General features: G+C 57.0%; 2 protein-coding genes across 2 annotated transcripts in view; both read right to left on the bottom strand.

The window, feature by feature from the left end:
• Positions 1–90: 90 nt before the first annotated feature.
• COA6 (cytochrome c oxidase assembly factor 6) lies at positions 91–6,262 on the bottom strand. Its single transcript, XM_084868806.1, has 3 exons — positions 6,102–6,262; positions 4,568–4,715; positions 91–773 (listed from the first exon to the last, which is right to left on the bottom strand). Exons 2-3 carry the CDS (start codon positions 4,709–4,711, stop codon positions 681–683), a joined length of 237 nt encoding a protein of 78 aa, XP_084724932.1. The 5' UTR covers positions 4,712–4,715; positions 6,102–6,262; the 3' UTR covers positions 91–680.
• Positions 6,263–7,320: 1,058 nt separating this feature from the next.
• The window catches only part of SLC35F3 (solute carrier family 35 member F3), a 35,849-nt gene continuing 28,308 nt past the window's right edge, over positions 7,321–14,861 (bottom strand). The window contains 5 exon segments of the mRNA XM_084868737.1: positions 7,321–8,781; positions 9,654–9,743; positions 10,765–10,957; positions 11,908–12,033; positions 14,593–14,812. Coding sequence (XP_084724863.1) covers positions 8,549–8,781; positions 9,654–9,743; positions 10,765–10,957; positions 11,908–12,033; positions 14,593–14,812 — 862 coding nt within the window. The 3' untranslated portion in view covers positions 7,321–8,548.

The raw sequence follows: 14,861 nt of genomic DNA, 5'->3' as shown, positions 1-14,861 counted from the left end.
CTTTCCTAGAAGCTGTTCTGTTTAGTAGGCAGGAGCCCGGTGTGCTGGTGAGAGGAGAGGACATCCTTACCTTGTTCCTGATTTGGGGAAACATTCCCTGGGCCATGGCTGGGCATATTGGCTGTGTTAGCCGTACAGTTCAGGTTCTTCCTATCGCCATGTTTGGTGCCGCTATTAAAATGGTAACTCCTAGGACACCCATGACAACCTGCTTTATTTACAGTAGCTGCCCACTACCATCCTCTAGCCCAGGGGTCAGCAAACTTATTAGTCAATAGAGCCAAATATCAACAGTACAATGATTAAAATTTGAGAGCCAAATTTTTTAAACATAGTTTATTAACTTAATTAGGGTATTTCTAAGATGGCCTTTGCTAAAAACTCCAGGGGCCAAAGAGCCGCATGTGGCTTGTGAGCCGCAGTTTGCTGACCACTGCTCTAACCAAAACAATAGGCACATGTGTTTTCAGAACAGGCTTTAATTCTTAAAATAGATCTCTTACTAAATTAAAGCTGAGCACGTTTCATACCACTATGTCAGTTCTCTGCTACCTGATCGTTTTCATTAAAAGTCACACGGGCAGAGGGGCTGGTGTTTACTGTGCCTGGAGCCGCCGCGGTCTGGGAGCGTGTGGAAGTGTCCAGAAAAGAGTCTACCTCTCGGAGAGGCCGGGAGCAGCCTACGACTTGGCGGTGGTTGAAGGCTGGAACTGTCCGGCTTCAAATTTTTCTTTAAATTTTAAGTAGTCTCTTCTCTTATCAAAATATTTTATCTGTTGAGAAAAAGGGGTCTGAAATAAGGCCGGGTTATGCAGCTTGGATAAACAAAAGTACAGATTTAAATGTGACAGGTTATATTCAATATAAAATGTGTAAGCGGCCTGAGTCAGTTATATTCTAGAACATCTCAAAGCAGTACATTGGATGCATAAAAGTCTTGGAAAAGGATGTAGACCCATAAGTCACAACCCTTTTGGGTTACAGACCCTATTGAGCCCTTGAATAAGCAATCAAAATCAATCAGGAAATAAACTACCAGGAGACAAATGAAAACACAACTTTGCAAATTTTATGGCTGAGCAACAGCAGTTCTAAGCTATGCACCTCAAACAAGAAAAATCCCAAACAAACCAAGTTTACAACTAAAAAGGAACTAGAAAAAGAACACCCCCATAGAAAAGATCAAGGAAACTTCGAGCGGTTCTTTGAAAAGACAAAACTGACAAACGTTAGCCAAACTCATCAAGAATAAAAGACCCCAAATAAAATCATAAATGCGAGAAGTTACAAATGACACCACAGAAATATAAAACATTAAAGGATGCCAACAAATTCAATTTTTTTAAAGTCTATAACCTCCCAGGACTGAACCAGGGGAAAAAAAAACAAAACCTGAACAGACTTGACTAGTAAGGAAATTAAAGCATAATCAAAAAAACTCCCAGCAAGCAAAGGTCCGGGGCCAGACCAGTCCCAGGTGAATCCTAGCAAACACTTAAGGAATTAATCCCTCTCCTTAAATGACTTCAAAGAACATTACAGGAAGCCAGCATTGCTGACCCCAAACCAGGAAAAGATGTGACCAAAAAGGAAAATGACAGGCCAAGATCCTTGACGAGAAAATCCTCCACAAAATCCCAGCAAACTGGACTCAGCAACACCAGACTCGGGTGGCAGTGTGGCTCAGTGGTAGCGGTGGGTGGTGGGATAAAGGACAGGTGACCCGGGTGAGGCGGGAGCCTGCACTCGGGGCCTGAGCAGGGCGGGGGGCGAGGCCTCGGGTGGCCCAGCCCGTGTGTGAGGAGAGCACAGGGTACAGGCCACCAGCCCCCTGTACAGACCACCGGCCCAGCACAGAGCCGCCCGAAAGCAGGGGAGCGGAGGAAGAGCCCAGGCCCCTCACCCACCAGCCTCACGTGTGACCCCAGCGCTTTCCAAACAAGTTTGGGTTCATTTCCAGCCACAGGTGAGGCTGGGGCACAGCTCCTTGTTTTTTAAATTCCACCGGATTCGGACATGCAGCTGCGTGGAAAATGACAGCTGGGCTGTCAGGGATCTCCTGGGGACATGGGGTGGCCCCCCAGCACCCTGCCCTTCACCCACATCACTCCTGCCTCCAGGGACCAGGTCCTCCCGTCCGCAGCCCCCTGCTGCTCAGGGACCACAGGCGGGCGGGGAGCAGGGGAGGGGGTGCATGGCCAGTGAGGGCATCAGGGCCTGGCAGCAATCAGGTGTGACCTCAGCCCAAACTCTGAACCAGGAGCCCCTCAGTGAATCCCTCCAAGGCAGCGGTCGGCAAACTCATCAGTCCACAGAGCCAAATCTCAACAGCACAACGATGGACATTTCTTCGGAGAGCCACAGTGTTTAAACGCAAACTTCTTCTAACGCCACTTCTTCCACAGAGACTCGCCCAGGCCGTGGTATTTTGTGGAAGAGCCACACTCAAGGGGCCAAAGAGCCACATGTGGCTCAAGAGCCACAGTTTGCCAACCTTGGCAAACTCATTAGTCAAAAGAGCCAAATATCAACAGCACGACGACTGAAATGTCTTTTGAGAGCCAAAACCGACTTCTGCACATGGGCCACGAAGTTTCGATTGCACTGCCCACACGTGGTGTTTTGTGGAAGAGCCACATTCAAGGGGCCAAAGAGCCGCATGTGGCTCGAGAGCCGCAGTCTGCCAACCACTGCCAGTGGTTCCCAACCTTCTAATGCCGCCACCCTTTAATACAGCTCCTCATGTCGTGGTGACGCCCAACCTCCGATGGTCTTAGGCTCCACAGCAGCAATTCTCAACCTGTGGGTCACCCCACACCAGCAGGGCCGCCTAAGACCATCAGGAAACACAGATATTTACATAAGGCTCATAACAGTAGCAACATTACAGTTATGAAGCAGCAACGGCAATAATGTTGTGGTTGGGGGTCACCACCGCATGAGGAGCTGCGTTAGAGGGCCGCGGTGTCAGGAAGGCCGAGACCAGGGGAGAAACCAGAGTGCATTGTGGGGCCTCCATCCTTACCTACTCCAGCCAGCAGGCCCCCCCAGACCAGCTTTCAGCTTTTGTGTCGTCAGACATTGGACCTTCACAGAAGTCCACAGAGAGGGTGTGTCCTGCTGGTTTACAGACCGAGAGGTCCCCAAGGCTCACACCTCTGTCCCTGAGCTCACGCCCAGCCTGGCCCCAGCAGGACCCCACCTCCATCACCCCCCGGGGTCCCCTCCCAGCCTCAGCTCCTCTCCAAAGATCAGGTGTGAGGCCGTGAAGACCCCAAAGCCACTCCACTTTAGCGCCACCTCTAGTGCCACCTGCTCTCCCAGCACCGGGAGCGGGGCAGCACATGCTGTGGACAAGCACAGAGGCCGCTCTGACTGGCAGAGCGCGGGACCTCCCGCTCTGAGCGTCAGCTGCCACCGCCGAGGGCAGCGACAGCACTCATTTATTACTTTATGGCGTTTTTCACTGATTTCAGAGACAGGAAGGGAGAGCGATAGAAACATCAGTGATGACAATCATCCACCAGCTGCCTCCCACATGCTCCTCGCACCTCCCCAAAACCCCGGCATGAGCCCAAAACCATGGTCGGTCATCTAACCGTGACCTCCTGGCTCAGTGGTCGGCAAACTCGTTAGTCCACGGAGCCAAATAGCAACAGTCGACGACTGACATTTCTTCGGAGAGCCACATTTTTTAAACTTAACCTTCTTCTAACGCCACTTCTTCCACATAGACTCGCCCAGGCCGTGGTGTTTTGTGGAAGAGCCACACTCCAGGGGCCAACGAGCCGCATGTGGCTCGTGAGCAGCAGTTTGCCGACCACTGTCCCGGTTCATAGGTCGACACTCACCACTGAGCAACACCGGCCGGGCCCAACAGCACTGAGGGCACTCACAGAAGGCACGTCCCCCTTACACAGGATCACTGATGGCTCAACGCTGTCGGTCCCCTCCCACAGCCCCTGCCATTCTGAGGACCCGCCGGCAAGGCACGGCCCCCTCTCAGGGAGGCACTGGGGGCAGAATCGGCCCCAGGCACATCTCCGTTGATTGCTGGGTCTGGGATAAGGCTTTTGGAGGGACAGTCCCCATTTTTAACAATCTGTCCCATGTTCCCTGTCCCGGGACTTTTTTAAAACGGAGGGGCACGGGACAAATTGTTAAAAAGCGGGACGTCTGGTCACCGTAGTCTGGGACGCTGTGGTCTGGGGTGGGCCCCTGGGCGTTGTTCTCGGTGAGGGCGGCTCCGGGCCATGGCTGTGCCTCCTCTGGCCCCCTGGCAGTTCCCGGAGAAGTCTACCCACGTGGCGGGCTGGGTTTGGGGGGGCTACGATCCCGGGGTGCGTGTTGTTTTCCCATGATCCTCAGGGGGGGGGCCCTGATGCCAGCCAGCGGCCTGGCTGACCCCACAAGGTTCCCTCCGGACCCCGCACGCCCACGCCAGCACCTCCACTCACAGCCTCCACCCGAATCAGCTCGTTCCCCCCACCCCCCCACCCCGACCCCCCAATCTGTGCACCCCCGGGGGAGGGGACCGGCCCGCGGGCGGGCGGCGGGCGGGGCTCACCCACTGCTGCGGGCAGCTGGCCTCGAAGGAGCGTCGCAGGGTCCGGCAGGGGCCCGCGTCCCCCTCGTGCTCGTCTAGGCACCGCCAGTACTCGTCCCGGGCGCCCCAGCACGCCTGCCGCTCCTTCATGGTGGGCGCCGCCATCCCGCTCCTGCGGCCAGGACACAGCGTCAGGGCCGGGGCCGGGTGGCACAGCGCTCCCTGCTCCCTGCCCCCCGCCCGGCTTCTCTAAGCGACGCCGGGGTCTTTATTATTATTATTTAACCTTTAAAAACTTTTCACGGCTGAAACCGGTGTTTCTAACTCTCTATTCCCCTTTCTTCCTCTCTAAAAAAAATCAATAAAAAAACCCCCACAATGCCGAGACCGGTTTGGCTCAATGGATAGAGCGTCAGCTTGGGGACTGAAAGGTCCCGGGTTCGATTCCGGTCAAGGGCATGTACCTTGGTTGCGGGCATATCCCCAGTAGGGGGTGTGCAAGAGGCGGCTGATCGATGACTCTCTCTGTCATCGATGTTTCTAGCTCTCTATCTCTCTCCCTTCCTCTCTGTACAAAATCAATAAAATATATTAAAAAAAAAAAAACCCACAAAAACCTTTCACTGCCGAAACCGGTGTGGCTCAGTGGATAGAGCGTCGGCCTGCGGACTGAAGGGTCCCAGGTTGGACTCCGGTCAAGGGCATGGACCTTGGTTGCGGGCACATCCCCAGTGGGGGGTGCGCAAGAGGCAGCTGATCGATGATTCTCTCTCATCGATGTTTCTCTCTATTCCTCTTTCTTCCTCTCTAAAAAAAATCAATAAAAAAAGCACACACAAAAACTTTTCACTGCCGAAACCGGTGTGGCTCAGTGGATAGAGCGTCGGCCTGCGGACTCAAGGGTCCCAGGTTCGATTCCTGGGTCAAGGGCATGTGCCTTGGTTGCGGGCACATCCCCCGTAGAGGGTGCGCAGGAGGCAGCTGATCAATGATTCTCTCTCATCGATGTTTCTAACTCTCATCCCTCTCCCTTCCTCTCTGTAAAAATCCATAAATTATATATGTTTTTAAAGACTTTTTTACTGATGTCAGAGAGAGAGAGAAGTATCCACCATGAGAGAGAATCCGGGATCGGCCGCCTCCTGCACGCCCCGCCCTGGGGATCCAGCGCGTGCCCCGATGGTGAATTGAACCCTGACCTCCAGGTTCATAGGTCAACGCTCAGCCCTGAGCCTGCGGGCCCGGCGGCCGGAGGAGCAGCTGGGAGCCATCAGCCCGCATCGCCGGCACCTGCGCAGCCGACCGCGGGCGGCGGCCTGGGGGCCGGTGAGGGCCACGCCCCCGGGTCCCGGGCCCGGAGGGGCGCTCGTCACGTGCTCCAGCCGCTTCCCCGTCGGTAACACGGGGGCCGCGGCGCGCCCTCACCCGGGTGCGGTTCGCACCAACCCACTCTCCCTGCAAATGGGGCGAAATCCACCCGCCGTGCGCACGAGGGACCGCAGCCCGCGGGAGCCGGCGTCCTCCCGGCCCCCCGCCCCGCCGGCCGGCAGCAAACCTGCCTCTCTGTCCGCTCCGAGGGGAGAACGGGCCGCGCGCCCCGAGTCCCGGCGCCGCAGGGGTCACGCCGCCCGGCGCGCTGGGCTCACGCACGGAGACCTCGGCGCCACCGGCCAGCAACTCGCCCGGCGGGGTCGCCGGCGTCGCAATGACCCTCACCGGCCGCCGTCGACGTGCCGGGAGGCGGGACTTCCGGCTCCGCTCGCTCCCCCTGGGGCGGGACTTCCGCCCTGCTGGGTGAGGGGCCGGTGCCTGGGACCACGCGGTGGTCCTTTGGCTCCGCCCACCGACCTGGGTCACGTGTGTGGTCCCGCCCCGCCCCCTCGCAGGTTCCGGCTGGGACGCCCTAGGCCCCTTTTCCCGGACCGGAAGCTCTCAGTCTCGCCTTCGGCCACCCGGAAGGTTTAGGCGTGGGCACTGCCTGGCGACCACGTGGGACCGGTACCGGCGGGAGGAGGGCAGGGCCGAGCGAGCACCAGCTGCGCACGTTCGATTCCTCCCTTCCCAGATTTTTAAAAGATTTAAAAAAATTTTTTTTTAATTTTCTTGCCAAAACCAGTGTGGCTCAGTGGATAGAGCGTCAGCCTGCGGACTGAAGGGTCCCAGGTTCGATTCCGGTCAAAGGCATGGACCTTGGTGGCGGGCACATCCCCTGTGGGGGGGGTGCAGGAGGCAGCTGATGGATGTTTCTCTCTCATCGATGTTTCTATCCCTCTTCCTTTCTGTAAAAAAATCAATAAAATATATTTTAAAAAAATAAAAAATGCATTCTTTTTTATATACATATTTTTATTGATTTCAGAGAGGAAGGGAGAGGGAGAGAAACATCAATGATGAGAATCATGGATCGGCTGCCTCCTGCACACCCCACCCTGGGGATGAGCCTCCTGCACACCCCACCCGGCAACCCAGGCATGTGCCCTGACCAGGAATCGAACCCTGATCTCCTGGTTCAGAGGTCGACACTCAACCACTGAGCCACGCCTGCCAGGCCAGCGCTGTGTCCTTGATGTCACGGGCTCAGGGCTTGTCTTCTGGAGGCCTGCCTGCCTTTCACTCCTCGGAAATCAAATGTCTCTACAATCAGAATTGTCTTTCCTTCCCCAAGTCGGGTAGGTCTGGGTGGCTGGCAGGGAGAGAAAGCTTTAAGGACGACAAGGAAGTCGGCACCGGGGTGCTGGGCACATCACCCCGTCACCATCAAGACAACCACACGCTTCTTGTTAAACCCTTTATTCATCTGTTGGGCCCTGCAGGTCATGGAAACGGAGAAAAATAATAATCGGCTAAAAAGTTCCGGTCCCTGGAGCCCCTGTGCCCCTATGCACCTTTGGTGGGTTATGACAGCATTTTCAAAATAAGGTTTTCCCTTTCGTATGTAACAATGTAAACGTCAAAAAATAGTAAACTCTGAACCCCCCTGGTCCCTCTTCCGCGGGTCCATCACAGGTAGAATTTCCTGGCAGAGCTACACGGTGGAGGTCAACAGCCTGGCGTGAAGCGTCTCAGCAGAAGATGCACGGGTTCGGGAGGTCATGCTTCCGTCACAGTCACTCAGCGGCCCCCTCCTCCGTGGTCCCACCGAGAACACGCTCCGTCACATCACCGTCAGCTTGGCCATTTCTGGACACACACACACACACACACACACGCCCATAATATGTAGTTTTATTGGTTTTTTTGTTTGTTTGTTTTAAAGATTTGTACATCTGAACGATAAGATGGAGCCAGTGACAGAGAATTGTCACTGCCTTCACACATAGGCCAAGATGAAGTTTCTGTAGAAGGCACTGGAATGTCTCCCATGGGACCTTGGACAGACACGAGAGAGAGAGAGAGAGAGAGAGAGAGAGAGAGAGAGAGAGCGAGCGCTGGCGGGGTGGGACGATTCCCCCTGTGACCTCCTCCGCCTGCTCCCCCCCCTCCCCGCCCACTGGCCTGGTCCTAGAGATGGCTTACAATGTCCGTTGTCCTTCTGCGTGTCCCCTCTTCCTCTCCGCCTGTCCACCCGAACTCACTCACAGCTATCCTTTGGTTCCTTGCGATCGCTTGAGAAATAAAGAGTCCGGCTCTGGCATGAGAGCCGCTGGGAAGGATTCACAGTGTGCAATGGGGTTTTCGGTCGAGAAGATCCAGAACATGTGGCCCGCCCCCCCGATGGTTCCTACACGCTCTCCGTTCATTGAGAAAGAGCCGAGGGTCTTCTCTCGTGCGTGTGGAGTCGGTGGGTACCGTACGTACGTGGAAGGTCTGATGTGGACGAGAGCGAGCGGATCGGACATGCCCATGACTATACCGTCCGTGGGCCTCACCCCGGTGGCCCGGACTGTACACGTATGTACACGCCTGCCCGCCCACCGAGGGAGGCGGCGTCGGGGACAGACCTCTGGATCCTTCCTTCATGTGAGCATCGCCCCCGGCGTGTCCTGGAGGCCGGCCGGCCGGTCAGCGGGCGAAGGAGGGCCGGGCCCTCCTCCTGTTCTGGGGGCCGGAGCCCAGGTCCCCGCCGCCCTCTGCCGGCTCCTCCTTCTTCCTGACCTTGAGGCGGGTGAGCAGCTTGACCAGCCAGACGTCCCACTCCTCCGGCAGCAGCAGCAGCAGGAAGCCCAGGCCGATGATGACGATGGCGATGACCCGGACCCCGTTGAAGACGATGTTGGTGGTGTAGTGGTCGACCACTGCGGAGGGGGGGGGGGGGGGCAGAGAACGGGGTTACTCAGCGGGGAGCCAGGCCTGAGGGGGGCCAGGGGACAGGGGGTGGGTCCTCGCAGGGGGGCAGGCCGTCTTCTCAAAGGCCCCAGAACCTTCCTTTTTTTAAAAAAATATATTTTTAGCCGAAACCGGTTTGGCTCAGTGGCTAGCAGGGGTCTTCAAACTACGGCCCGCGGGCCACATGCGGCCCGCAGAGGAGTCTGATCCGGCCCGCCAGGTTTTTTGGGCAGTGAGCGCAGCCGAGGTGTTACAGTAGGAATTAGTAGTTCATATAGTCCGGCCCTCCAGCTCTCTGAGGGACCGTGATCTGGCCCCCACTTTAAAAAGTTTGAGGACCCCTGGGCTAGAGCGTCGGCCTCTGGACTGAAAGATCCCGGGTTTGATTCCTGGAATCAATATATATATATATAGTTTTAATAGATTTTATTGATTTTTTACAGAGAGGAAGAGAGAGGGACAGAGAACTAGAAACGTCCATGAGAGAGAGACATCGACCAGCTGCCTCCTGCACACCCCCTACTGGGGATGTGCCCGCCACCCAGGTACATGCCCCTGACTGGAATTGAACCTGGGACCTCTTCAGTCCGCAGGGCAACACTCTATCCACTGAGCCACACCGGTTTCGGCACATCTCTATGTCTTGAAGACCAAACTGGAACGGAACTGGTGCAGACAATCGATATAAGTGCTTGGTCCCTCCCAGCGTGACGGAAGAGACAAGCCAGCTAGGGGTCAGGAGGCAGTCTCCAACGTGCTCTGTGTGTGTGGGAGCGTGTGGGAGCGTGTGGACGCATGTGCAGGCGTGTGTCTGTTTACGGCCCAGCGGAGGGAGACGCACCTGCGTTCACAGGAACGCTGAGGACGATCCCGAGGGACATCAGGGTGGGGTAGGTGACGGCGATTCCGAAATTCAGCACGACGTTGAACGCTGGAACAGAGTAGGAAGCGGTTACACGTGACCGGCCCTGGCCGGCCTCCGTGGCTCTGTCTGACCCCAGCTCCCCGGATCGCTGCCCTTGGCTCTGACCCCGAGAACCCGGGGGTGGGGAGGTTTTCGGGGGGGCTCTGGGATGTGGGGATGAAGGACGATTTTCCTGAGGGCTCGGCTGTCCTCTCTGTCCCTGAAGAAGGAAGAGAAATTTGGGGACGGTGACCATGAGAAGGCACCAGAGAGGCGCCTGGCTGGCAGGGACCCGGGGTGAACTGTGTGACGGGGTGCTGGGTCTGCACGTTTATGTTTGATTCTTAAATACGTTTATATTGATTTCAGAGAGGAAGGGAGAGGGGGAGAGAGAGAAACGTCAATGATGAGAATCATGGATCGGCTGCCTCCTGCGCGCCCCAACATGGGGATGGAGCCCACAACCCGGGCCTATGCCCTGACGGGGAATCGAAGCCTGACCTCCTGGTTCCTAGGTTGAGTCACGCTGGCCGTGCTGGGGTCTGCATTTTCAGATGGAAACGACGAGGCATCTCTTGGTTGCATTTCTGCCCCAAAGCAGACCAGCCTTTTATCACGTAACCATGACATTCGTAATGAGAATGTCATCGTTACTTGATGTCATCGTTACATAATGAGAACAGGTGCTGATGTTTATTGAACGCTGGCATTTATTGGTATTCAATAAATGTTACCAGCGTCCAGCCGGCGTGGCTCAGGGGTTGAGCATCGACCTAGGAACCAGGAGGTCACAGTTTGATTCCCGGTCAGGGCACAGGCCCGGGTTGTGGGCTCCATCCCCAGTGGGGGGCGTGCAGGAGGCAGCCGGTCCATGATTCTCTCTCATCATCAATGTCTCTCTCTCTCTCCCTCTCCCTTCCTCTCTGAAATCAATAAAAATGTATTTTTAAGGAAGTAAGGAAGCAGGAATGCTGATGGTTGTTATACAGACGCAGTGTTTTCCCGGCCACCGCGGGCAGACGGCCGGGGGCCGGCAGGGGGCACTCACTCAGCAGGAGGACGGAGAAGCCGCAGAGGCTGGCCCAGGGGATGGCGGAGAAGGGGCTCCAGTACTCGACGCGGGTGAAGTAGAGGACGACGGGGACGCAGGAGACGAAGAGCAGGTTAAACACGCCCAGGACGGACAGGAATAAGGCGGCTTCCCCGAACTTCGCGCTGCCCAGGAGGAGCTTGAAGAGGACCTGCGGGAGGCGGCAGGCTGCAGGTCTGGCCGGTGAGGCTCGGCCGGGCCGGGCTGGACCGCGGGACGGAGCCACCGGACAGCGAGTCTCCCCGCCAGGCCTGCGGGAGGGCGGCCAGACTGGCGCTCACTGCCCACATCACACATCCAGTGACATCGCTGACCCAGTGACATCACAGACTCAGTGACATCACAGACCCAGTGACATCACAGACCCAGTGACATCACAAATCCAGTGACATCACAAACCCAGTGACATCGCAAACCCAGTGACATCGCAGACCCAGTGACATCGCAGACCCAGTGACATCACAGAGCCAGTGACATCACAGACCCAGTGACATCGCAAACCCAGTGACATCACAAACCCAGTGACATCACAGACCCAGTGACATCGCAAATCCAGTGACATCACAGACCCAGTGACATCACAAATCCAGTGACATTACTAACCTAGTGACATCGCTGATCCAGTGACGTAACTGATCCAGTGACATCACAGACCCAGTGACATCACAGATCCAGTGACATCACAGACCCAGTGACATCACGGGGGAGTTGGTCAGGGAACATGCCAGGGTTGTGGGCTCCATCCCCAGTATGGGGCATGCGGGAGACAGCTGATCCATGATTCTCATCGTGGATGTTTCTATCTCTCGCTCCCTCTCCCTTCCTCTCTGAAATCAATAAAAATGTATTGATATTTAAAAAAATTTTTAAATGACCTTCCCCAATCCTCGCTGAATGGTGTCACCCGTCTCCCCCTGAAGGCCCACGGCCACACCCATTCTGTCCCAAATGCTCCCGAGGCTGGGCCACCCAGGGGCGGGTGTGGGGAGCTCAAGCCAGGACTGCCAGGAGCTCGGGCACCGCATCGGGGGGCAGAGGTCCCGCGTCCGTCCTGCCGGCCGGCCGTCATGGCCGCACCGAGGTCCCCACGCCCGGCCTCACCTTGTAGAGCGCGGACATGGACGCCGAGCCCACCACCAGCGCGATGCCGATGACCGAGTGGCTGTGGAAGCCGTCGGCGTAGGTCATCATCACGATCCCGGCGATGGCGAGGATGGCGGCCACGATCTGCGGGAGGGAGGACACGGTGGGCGGGGCCCGGGACCCCGCATTCCCGCGAGCTCGGGAGCTGAGGGGAACGGGCCTCCTTCTCAGTCCCTTAAAAAAAAACAATGTCAGAGAGGAAGAGGGACAGAGAGAGAGAGAAACATCCGTGATGAGAGAGAATCGCTCAATGCCGGGCATTGGGGATGGAGCCCGAAACCCGGGCGTGTGCCCTGACCCGGAACGGAACCCGGGTCCCTTCAGTCCACAGCCGACACTCTAGCCACTGAGCCACACCGGCCAGGGCGCGGTCCTTCTTCGAACAGCCAGCCAAGGCTGCCTCCTCTAAACCTTTGCTCCTGGCTAGAGGGAAAGAGCCTGACATGGCCGATGCACCATGGCTCCCCAGCCCCGACATCACCTCCTGTGGTCTCGCTTCTTTGTTTTCTTTGTTTGTTTATTTTAAAATATATTTTGTTGTTTTTTACAGAGAGGAAGGGAGAGGGATAGAGAGCTAGAAACATCGACGAGAGAGAAACATCGACCAGCTGCCTCCTGCACACCCCCCACTGGGGATGTGCCCGCAACCAAGGTACATGCCCTTGACCGGAATCGAACCCGGGACCCTTCAGTCCGCAGGCCGACGCTCTATCCACTGAGCCACACCGGTTTCGGCTATGCATTTTCTCACTTAACCCCCCACACAGGCAGGTATTGTCATGCATTTCCTTGTATGGACGTGGACACGGGCTCAGAGAGGGTGAGGAAGCCGGCCGGGGTCACAGAGCAGAGAGAAATCCACCGTTTGGGCCGGGCTGCCCGCAGAGTCAGTGTCTATATTTACAGACACGGGAAAGGATGACTCACCGCGCAGGCCCCCGCCGGCTGCGTCCGGAGACTGGCCTCGGAGTGTCCGTTGCGGCCTCCATGTCGAATGGTGAGTGAAGGTGACCTCGTCCAGGCTCCGACAGGGCCTGGGCCGTAGACTTATTCTGCAGGGGTCCTCAAACTTTTTAAAGTGGGGGCCAGATCACGGTCCCTCAGAGAGCTGGAGGGCCGGACTATATGAACTACTAATTCCTACTGTAACACCTCGGCTGCGCTCACTGCCCAAAAAACCTGGCGGGCCGGATCAGACTCCTCTGCGGGCCGCATGTGGCCCGCGGGCCGTAGTTTGAAGACCCCTGTTCTAGTGGGTCCCTCCCGCCACCGTCTCACAAGGCGACAGACACATGGGCACACGACCCAGAGGCTCCCGACATTGGCGGGGACCCTGCACGGAGACACGCCCGCCTGCCTGCCCGTCTCTCTGGATCAGACACGTGAGCCACGTCACACGCCACCACGTGTGTATTTCGTGTTCAGACACCGCGGGCACCGCGTACAGCTCTTCGCCAAGAGGAAGAGGCAGCGAGCTAACGGCCATTTCCCCAGCAAGAGAAGAAGCATTGGCAAGAGCAGCCAGGGGTCGGCAAACTCATCCGTCCACAGAGCCAAATAGCAACAGCACCACGATGGACATGCCTTTGGAGAGCCACGTTTTTTAAACGTAAACTTCTTCGAACGCCACGTCTTCCACACAGACCCGCGCAGGCCGTGGTGTTTTGTGGAAGAGCCGCCCTCCTGGGGCCCGAGAGCCGCCTGTGGCTGGAGAGCCGTGGTATGCTGACCACAGGGCTATGGGGTTTCAAGTATTTTTCTCCCCTCTTTCTCTTCAACTCAACGCATTTGTTTTCTTTTTTGGCTAAATCCTCACTTGAGGATAATTTTCCTTTTTTAAAAAAATATATTTTATTGACTTTTTACAGAGAGGAAGGGAGAGGGAGAGAGAGCCAGAAACATCAATGAGAGAAAAACATCGACCAGCTCCCCCCTGCACACCCCTCACCGGGGATGTCCCCGCAACCAAGGCACATGCTCTTTACCGGAATCGAACCTGGGACCCTTCGGTTCACAGGCCGACGCTCTATCCACTGAGCCACACCGGTTTCGGCTCCTTTTTTTTTTTTTTTTAGAGAGAGACTAGGAGGGCGGGGAAGTGACAGACGCAGAGAGAGAAACATCGATACGCGAGAGACACAGAATTGGCTGCCTCTGACACGCACCCTAGACGGAGGGCTGGGCATGGAGCCTGCCACCGAGTGACACGCCCTTGACCGGACTCGAACCCAGGACCCTTCAGTCCACAGGCCCACGCTCTCTCTCTCCACAGAGCCCCATGGGCGAGGGCCACACACACACACACACACCCCCGCCCCCGGGCCGGGGTCCCGGACAGCCACGCACTTCAGGGGATGCCTGTGCAGAAGCTTGAAATGAGAAGCTTTCAATGGATTCTCATCGAAGATGGTTTGCAAGCGAGAAGGTCTGCCAGGCACACTGAGAACAGCCCCCCTCCCCACCCCCGGAACCCCGCACCGCCTGCTCCTTGCTGCCACCAGATCGGACGGACGGAAGGAGGGCGGCCGGCGGCCCAAGCTTCGAGGGCCAGCGCACGGAGCGAAGGAGCCAGCCGATGGGCGGGCGGACGGGCGGACGGGCGGGCGGTGTGAGCGCGCGGGCAGGCGGGGGGCCAGGACTTACCCGCACGCCCATGAACCTGTCCCTGAGCACGATCCACGAGAGCAAGAACACGAACGCCTTGTTGCAGCAGAAGAGCACGGAGGCGTCCGTGGTGTTGATTTTCTTTATTGCGTGTAAGTACAGGTAGTTTGTGAGTGTCCACAGGACACCGAACGGGGCCGCCTTGGTGAAGAACACCTTCAGGGTCAGGCCGTTGCCTCCGAAGAAGCGGCAGCATTCCCTGGAACGGGAGAGGAGGCGGCGTTATCAGAGTGACATCGGCGCAGGGC

This window comes from Pipistrellus hanaki, assembly GCF_964339955.1.
Source record: "Pipistrellus hanaki genome assembly, chromosome: 20".
In the NCBI taxonomy this organism is placed as follows: Eukaryota; Metazoa; Chordata; class Mammalia; order Chiroptera; family Vespertilionidae; genus Pipistrellus; species Pipistrellus hanaki.
Note: the sequence above shows the minus strand (reverse complement) of the source record. Positions and strands in the feature narration are given on the sequence as shown.